This window comes from Brassica oleracea, chromosome C9 (genome assembly GCF_000695525.1).
Source record: "Brassica oleracea var. oleracea cultivar TO1000 chromosome C9, BOL, whole genome shotgun sequence".
Taxonomy (NCBI): Eukaryota; Viridiplantae; Streptophyta; class Magnoliopsida; order Brassicales; family Brassicaceae; genus Brassica; species Brassica oleracea.
The window spans coordinates 3,253,838-3,262,822 of NC_027756.1; the positions used below are offsets into that span (position 1 = coordinate 3,253,838).

Genomic DNA, 8,985 nt, shown 5'->3' on the forward strand with positions numbered 1-8,985 from the left:
ATATCAATATACCATTACAAAATCGTAAAAGGCAACAAATAGCAAATTAAAAAAAGAGTATTTAGGCTCCATATACATATAAAAAACCAATATTAGCTAACTACCCTAACACTATTTTAGACACTATTGACATTTTCATAATACAATATTATCCATGTCCAAACTATCACCTTCTTTCTTTCTCTCTTCTGTGTCCTCATAAATTCTTCTATCCAAACAATTTTCTTCTTTATATCATCTTCTTTCTTCTTTGTATCTCTTTTGTATCTCCTTAAAATTTCTAAATATAGTTTATAATTTTTCAATGCTAAATAAATTCTTTTTTTTTTTAACTTCTATCAGTGTAAATGAGTTTACAGTTATGTATGTTTCATTTAACACAGAGCATGGATCTAACGATAACTATCACCTCATGAGTTAGTCTACCACACCTTCTTCCTCGTTTCACTCGATCTCAACCGCCACTGTGCGTATTGGAGTGTTCATGTTCTAGTAAGGCACACAGACGTATGGATGGGGTAGTATAGTGAGAGAGAATGAAATCTCTCCAACATAGTTGAAAACGACATGAACCTAACATTTCAGTTGAGAGTATTTGTAGCTGCTATTAAAAAGATTAACTAATAAATGTTTGATTAGATGATATATTAAGTATTGTGAGCAGATAAATGTTTGTTTAGCTGTTGCAAAACATAAATAAATAGCTGACATTGACTAATACACAGTCTCTTAGATGGTACAAAATTGGTTACCGGTCTATCTGGTCATATAACATAGTACATCCAAAATTAACAGTTACATTTTTATATAATATGTTGTCATTAGCCGGTACATTTTTGGTTAGCTGTTACAAAACATGTTATTGATTTTTAAATTGATTGGTAAGATGTTAAAAATAGCTATTATTAACTGCTATGCATTTTGTTAGATGATACATATTAGATTATCGGGTTAACTCACTCATTATCTATTCAACTAATATATTCTTAACGGTTAACAATTAATGTATTATATATAAATATACAAATAAATAAATAATATCTAATATTATGGTATATAAAGTAAATAATATATTAAATTTGATTTCATTGTTTTTGTTACTTGATAAGTATGTTTTCTATTAAACAAGTTATCTACTAACATTATCTCTAATATTTTATGTAACATCTTAGCGTTAAATGTTCATTGTTACTGTATTGTGTTTACTATCTCTTCTAAAATAGTTTCAGAATATTGAATCGGTAGAATCATATAACCAATTGTAATCTATTTAGAAGGTTTTTTTTTTGAATCCTTGATTCACTGGCATATATGGCGCATCCAACATCGCATAAGTGATGTGATGGTGATGAAAACGAGTTGTGGAGTAAAGTTAATATAAATTTGGTGATAAAATGGAGTATGCAACGATTAAAAGTGATTATGAGATTGATTAGAGAGAGAGAGAGAGAGAGAGAGAGAGAGAGAGAGAGAGAGAGAGAGAAAGAGAGAGAGAGAGACTGGGGCAGGGACGGGAGCTGGGCAGGGGCACAATAATCATTTTGTGTGTACTTCACTACGAGATTTTTATTTTACATATCCAAGTGGTAGTTTGCTAAATTGATGATTATTAGGTATATACAACAAATTAACTCTTAAAAAAATAGCAAATTAAAAGTGTAGCTGTAGGACATGTTCTTACAGGTCATATTATGTAATTTAGATTACGATCTGCATAATCTAATAATAGAAGGGTTCAAGATTAAAAAAAAAATTAGAATATAATCTTGTTCTTCTATGTTATATTGATATACTATAGCAATCATTCTCAGAAATCTCTTTACAGATTTGGATAGGATTTCATGCAGAAACAACTTGGTGTATTTCACATTGAAGACATGTCCAACTTCTATATATAAAGTTAGTGCCGGGCAAAAAATCCGAATATGAAGAACCAAACCGAACCCGATCCGAAAAAGTAGTACCGAACCCGAACCGAAATTGATTAAATATCCGAACGAATTCAAAATTTTGGTATCTAAAGAACCGGAACCGAACCGAAGTATTCCGGGTACCCGAATATATCCGAAATTGATTTCTATACCCCCTTATATAAAAATATTTTAGATTTATTGTCTATTAAAAACATCCAAAATATATAAGATATTTTTAAATTATCCAAAATACTTGAAAATATATACAAATAGTCAAAAGTAAATGTCTAAAATAGCTAAAATATACTCAAAACACCAAAAATATTTGAAATATCTATTGATTATCTATCCAAATATTCAAACCAAATCAAATTATATATTAAATTTAGGTATTTTGACATATGTTATTTAAATTTTATGTAATATAATATTTTGTCTATAGATTTTGAGAAAATTAAAGTAAATATTGAATTTTAAAATTTTAAAAATAATTTTAATGGGTTATCCGAATCTGAACCGAACCCGCAAAGATCCGAATCCGAACCGAACCCGAACCGAAACTTAGAAATATCTGAATGTGGATGAAATCTTTGACCCTGAAAATCCAAAACCCGAATAAACCCGAACCGAACCCGAATGGGTACCTCCACCTCTATATAAAGTAAGTGAATGAGGGATAGCCGCTCTCAGAAAACATATCATATTGTTATAGTTCTCATTTTTAATACTTTTCTTGAAATAGTTCTCGAAATGACTTCAAGATTCATCCGTTCGATTTCTTCCTCAAGGTTCTTCCCACCGATTCATCTTCACATTACATGATTGTATATGCTAATTTGACATGGATATATGCAGTTAACTATGTATATGTCTATAAATGTGATCGATGCAGGTGTGATGGGAAGAGTGAAAATGAGATGAATAACGGGGATGAAGAGAGTGGTAAATACCCTCTTGCGACTATTTTAAGTATGCGAGGAGGAGATGGACACAATAGCTACTCTACCAACTCTCTTCTTCAGGTTCTTTCGTCTTCTATATATTTCTTTTTCTGTTCTTTTTATTGTAGGACATGCATACACAAACTAATGCATCATTACATATTTATATATTATATTCTATACTCAAACTATTTAGACTTCAACATATTTTCTAAATAGCCTAAGCTCCTTTGTCATGGGTTCGAATCCTACCATGAACTAAATTGCTACTGCTTAACTAGACAAACATAGGGATCAAGTCTTAGTCTTCATTAAAAAAAAATCCAAAGCTGAACTAGTAGTCGGTGTTGTTCCACGTGATGAATTTGTTGGACCCTGGCCTAGATGCGTTCGTGGTTAAAAACACACACATTTGCTAAGTAATTTAAGTCTTTCCTTGTTTTCTGCAGAGAAGAGTTTTATCAATGACCAAGCCCATCCTGGTTAAAAACACTAAAGAAATGATGACAAACTTGGACTTTCCTAAATGCATTAAACTAGCAGATTTGGGCTGTTCTTCAGGACAAAACACGTTCACGGCCATGTCTGATATCGTTAACACAATCATTGCGTTATGTGAAGAAAGCAACAAAAACCCTCCAGAGATAGATTGTTGTCTGAACGATCTCTCTGGTAATGATTTCAACATGACATTCAAGTTCCTAACCTTCTTCAACGATAAGCTCACAAGCAAAATACCATGCTTTGTCTCTGGAGTGCCTGGTTCCTTTTACTCAAGGCTCTTTCCTCGCAAGAGTCTCCATTTCGTTCATTCAAACTACAGTCTTCATTACCTCTCTAAGGTATCATAAGCACTTACTACCACTAATAATAATATATTAACTGCTTCATAAGTACAAAGCTTATGACAATGAATTTGTTGGCTTGTAAGGTTCCCGACGGACTTGAGAAGAACAAGATGAGTGTGTACATAACAGGTTCAAGTCTTCCAAGTGAACACAAGGCTTACCTGAATCAGTTCCAGAAAGATTTTACGACATTTCTAAGAATGCGTTCTGAAGAAGTGGTATCTAATGGACGCATGGTTCTCACATTAATCGGCAGGAAAACTCTTGATGATCCACTATACAGGGATTGTTGTCATTGGTTGACATTGTTATCCGATTCTCTCCGTGACCTAGTTTTCGAGGTAAAAAAATCATTAGATATTTACATTTCGTTGATATTTTAATGTACACGGATGGTTAATCATGATCTATGTATAGGGTCTTGTGAGTGCATCAAAGGTGAGTTCGTTCAAGGTGCCGTTTTATGATCCTAACGGAGACGAAGTGAAAGAACTAATTAGAAATGAGGGTTCATTCATGGTAAACGACTTGGAGACACATATATTTGATCTCGGTCTTAGTAACGAAGAATATGGCTTGCAATCAGATAGAGCAAAAGCAGGGGAAAAGGAAGCTAATTGCATAAGAGCAGTGACTGAAACAATGCTTGTAGCTTACTTTGGAGATGCCATTAATATCGCTACATTGTTTGAAAAATATGCACATCATGTGTCGCAGCATGCTAGCTGCAAGAACAAAACGTCTGTCAGTCTAGTCGTTTCGCTGATTCGGAAATAAATTTTATTATGTAACCCGTGCGATGTGCCAGGCCTAAATCAATATAAATCACCACTAAAAATCCATAAAAAAAAAAATACCCATTTTGTTACGCCAAAAACTCCAGACTTAAATTTTCGGAAATCTTATCTATACTATTAAAGCAGGATCCTATTGTCATAATTACCTTAGGGGCATGTTTCCTTCACTAACATTGCATGTTTCATTAAGGGCAATTAAGTAATATTAATAACAAATCTATATTGGGTCATTATTTTTGGATCCAGCCCAAATCAAATCTCTCTTGGGCCATTTGGGCCTATTAAAAAATCAGATTCAATTCTCACCTTTTTTTTCCTTTGGACCATTGAGTCCAAGTTCAAATAATTTTTTAGCAACTATTCTTAATTATTATTTTTTTCTTTTCTTAATATAATTTAAGCATTCATAAAAATAATTGAATTTTTTTATTGAAAAGTATAAATCTTTATTAAAAGTATATAATTTTTTAATTAAAATATTAACCCCATAATAAAATTAATTTATCAGAGTTATACCAACTTAATTCATTAAAAAAATAAAGTTTAATTTTTTTATCAAAATCTAGTAATCTATTAAAACAAGAGTACAAAAATGAATTCACCATGACTTTTCCCTAATAATTACATTCTCATGCCACTGATTTAATAAACTGTCGTTTTATACTATTCCTAAAACAACTAAAGAAATTCACGGCGCTTACTCTTAAATACATTGTACCTAATTCGAATGAACCAAATTAAAGTCATTCTCTCCTGCTGCATACCTTGGTTTATCTTGGTCTACATAATCAAAACCAATTGTATAAATACATAACCACTTAATTGCTTAACCACATAATTGTAAAATTATGTGGATCTCTCTGCAAAATTATTTTTACTATCCATTTTACAACTATTAACATAAAAAATTCACTACCAAATAAATAATTGTAATAAGAACATCACTAAACCAGATTATATGTGTAACATGAAGTAATAGAATTTTGAAATTTATCCGGTTTAGTATATAGTTGTAAATAGAATTTCGAAAACTTATTCTTATAAAAATAGAAAAATCATTGTATTATAAAATAAGAATTACAGATTTCCTAAAATCATTTCGAAACTGTTAACAGATCCACTAAATATTCCTAAAATCAACTGTTTCACTAAATATTCCTAAAATCATTTAACGTCTTACTAACTTAAGATAACAATCCCCTAAATTAAATTTATCACATTAATAACAAAAAAAATCTACTTGCAAATCACGCTTTAGTATATTATAGATTGTAAAAATCTTTAGTATATTCATATAATAAAGCTTGTTTTCAATTTCGTATGACATAGTCAAACCGTGAATAGCTCTGCAAATATTCCTAAAATTTAGTATATTCTTATTCTACAACTTGCAAATCACGTTTTCAAAAGATTTAGTTTAGATTTCTTTCTACCGTCAACATTCACCTAAACCAACTATATATATATATATATAACCTTCATACTAAAATTGTGAACCCTATTCATTTTCAGAAAAGAGACTCAAAAATGTCAAACCATTTAAAACTGGATGGTGATCTCTAGTCATCGCTTTTTTTTTTAATGAAGAAACCGTAAGAAAAGGAGAACAAAAGGATGATTTAGTCATTGGTCTCACCTCCCACAAGAGCAGCAATGTCGTCAAGGTACTGACTCTTCCTCTCTCCAAATCCAGGAGTCTAAGCAGCAACTGTAATAGTATCACGAAGCTTTTTCCTTCCTAGAGAGTGACAACACCTTTACAACCAACTTTGGCCATTGCTTCGGCAATCATATTGCCTAGTTCGTAGTTGTTTCCAGCACTAACCGCTTCAACATCTGCGAGTTCACTATCTTTGTCGACCTGTAATCCAAAAAAAGAGTGACCCTTTAAAGCACAATGAAACAAAGCAATGACCAAGAGAATCTGACAAGAGTATCAATAAGATACCTCCTTTAACATCTTCTTAACCTAAAGTTTTTGATTTACCCATCACACTCTAAACCAAACATTTATCTGTTCAATTCACAAAGACTTAAAAATTATAAACCCTTACACATTGGGCGATGAGACCAAACTCGAACATGAACTTTTTGACCGCCTCGACCAAGCTCACAATCTTTGTTAACCAGAGCATTCGTTTCATTGTTGTAATCAGGTTCTGAAAAGAACATCACAAGCTTCCCTGAGTTGCAGAATCTGCTTTAGGAGATCAGCTGAAGTCATCTCCACTCGAACTCTCCCAAGCACTGTTAAAAGAGATATACATCAATCACACACAATTAAAGGAAACAGATACATGATTCTCTTTTACAAATACAAAAAAAAAAAATTTAACTTAAATCTCTTTTGACTGTCGAGCATATATTGGATAAGGAAGAAAAAGGCCAACCATAAACGCAGAAATAAAAGTCCATTTTCAAAGTTGGTTAAGCTAAACTCTTCTCTTTATTAACTACACAAAGTTTCAGTCTCCATTATCTGAGATCAGAAAATCAGAGATGAGAAAGTGAGAAATAATAAAATAGTACCTTCGCTTCCAGTTCCAGCAGACCAAAGGCCTTTGGAATTAAGCTGAACTCTCTATGATCTTCCCCTTTTAACTCTTCCTTTATCTTCATAAGCCGAAGATCTATCACCGATCTGTGAAAAGAAAGATGTGTATTGTTAGATTGAACCAGAAATTATAATTCAGAAAAATGATTACAAAGAAGATACTCAACAAATTACCGATTACATATATACGCAAGAGAAACATCTCACGATTAATTGTTTAAAGATTACTTATGCTCAATAAAAATGCTTAGCTGAGGTACAGGAACCTCGGCTGAGCTACCCGGCATCACGAATTTGAACCCGGCCACAGCGGATAAACATACTTTTCGTTGGGGCGCTGGACCCCTACGAGATAGTAAATTGGGAACGTGGCTGCCGAGATAACAGAGTTAAAAAAAAAAAAAAAAAAAAAAAAAAAAAAAGCTTAGCTGTTGAGAAATCAAAGAAAAGGTTCACTGCCCCGTGAAACAACCCTAGAGAATAAAATTGTTCTGTTGGTCTTTGCGCCAAAAAAGAAAAAGAATTGATGGGCCAACTAAACTTCGTCAACTTCATATATAAATGATAAGGCCCATTTTAAAATATTTGAGTAAAATAATTGTTAAAGTATTGTCACCTAAAAATCAGATTATGTAAATCTTCACCATAAATTAAAATATATTTTGTTTTAAAATTTAAATAGAACATCAGACTATGTAAAATAATTAATTATTAGGTATTCCTATTTTAAAATAAGATTTATTAACAAATATATACATATATATATATATATATATTAAGTGATAAAATCAAAATAGACATAATTTTTTTAAAATGATTTATATAAATTATAAAAACTTAATAGATTAAAAAATTTAATATATGAGTTATTTAATCATGTCAATATCTATCAGAAATAAGCAACCGACATAACTTACAGATATTTAAAAACATGGTCTAACATGTATAGATCAAACAACAATACCATATGAACAAGGTCACACATATACAAACATATATTAACTGAGAAGATATTACTCTTTCCGTTTCATATTAGTTGTCGTTTTACGGTTAAAATTTTGTTTCATTATAGGTAACGATGTTTTTGTTTGAAAATATGCAAAACTAAATGTTTTGTTAATCTGTGTGTATTAACCTAAAATGACAACTAAAGTGAAACAGAGGAAATACAAATTAAAATAATATCCGCGCGGACGCGCAGATCAAAGTCTAGTTCTAATGTAAAATAATATTTTGTACCAATAATATTCAAAGATATCAGTGATCTGCTCCACGCCAGACGAATAACTAACTTTTCGATTTGATTCAATCCGCACTTTTACGAATATTCGAATATTTTTTATCGGGTTCTGATCCATAATTTAAAAAAAAAAAAAATCAATACATAATAAATTTCATTATGATTTTTAAAAACTACACTTTTAAATATTTTTAATAATTAAATAATTAATTTAGTGAATAAAAAAAATTATAGAGAGATATGAAATTATATAACTTATATATAATCTGTATATACATGTACATATGTTTATATAATAGATCGGATCAGATATCCAGTTTTTAAAATATTAGTATTTGTGTTTTTGACGGATATTAAATATTAATATTTTCTTTTATTTGTAAAATAACGGATATTTAGATTTTTAGAATCAAATCAAAACGAATAACGAATCAAATCAAATTGATTTCAATATTTTATTTTCACATTATATTATTCATTTTCTGATTTATTTTATTTTCTATATATTAACTACTCTCATTTACGCTCACAGAAATCAATCACACTCGACAAATCTCTACACTGATTGGGTAAGAATGTTGTAGTGTATTTTGCAACAGCCCACCTGTTTCACTTTTATGATATCTGTCTCACCTCAATAAAAGTGACAAATTGTCGGCAATCAATCTATATTTTAAATGTCGACCAAAAAA

The 8,985-nt window shown here is 30.8% G+C and overlaps 1 protein-coding gene and 1 long non-coding RNA gene across 4 annotated transcripts; one reads left to right on the top strand and one right to left on the bottom strand.

Annotated features, from left to right (window-relative positions):
- The first annotated feature begins 2,565 nt into the window (after positions 1–2,565).
- LOC106313641 (salicylate/benzoate carboxyl methyltransferase-like) lies at positions 2,566–4,621 on the top strand. Its single transcript, XM_013751509.1, has 5 exons — positions 2,566–2,701; positions 2,806–2,935; positions 3,304–3,696; positions 3,786–4,043; positions 4,120–4,621. Exons 1-5 carry the CDS (start codon positions 2,583–2,585, stop codon positions 4,477–4,479), a joined length of 1,260 nt encoding a protein of 419 aa, XP_013606963.1. The 5' UTR covers positions 2,566–2,582; the 3' UTR covers positions 4,480–4,621.
- LOC106313642 lies at positions 3,614–7,434 on the bottom strand. 3 transcript variants are annotated; one of them, XR_001264453.1, is made up of 7 exons: positions 7,228–7,434; positions 7,029–7,140; positions 6,554–6,746; positions 6,136–6,335; positions 4,360–4,427; positions 3,947–4,031; positions 3,614–3,863 (listed from the first exon to the last, which is right to left on the bottom strand). It is a non-coding gene; the product is annotated as an uncharacterized LOC106313642 (long non-coding RNA). The 3 variants fall into 3 exon arrangements; XR_001264451.1 differs by having other exon boundaries at positions 6,136–6,360; XR_001264452.1 differs by having other exon boundaries at positions 6,136–6,384.
- Positions 7,435–8,985: the final 1,551 nt, after the last annotated feature.

Excerpts from the sequence above, each read along its gene's own strand:
- LOC106313641 (XM_013751509.1), top strand. The coding sequence starts at position 2,583 with ATGAGGGATAGCCGCTCTCAGAAAACATATCATATTGTTATAGTTCTC. Across the intron at positions 2,702-2,805 it reads CGTTCGATTTCTTCCTCAAG|GTGTGATGGGAAGAGTGAAA; the intron begins GTTCTTCCCACC and ends TGATCGATGCAG. Across the intron at positions 4,044-4,119 it reads TCCGTGACCTAGTTTTCGAG|GGTCTTGTGAGTGCATCAAA; the intron begins GTAAAAAAATCA and ends ATCTATGTATAG.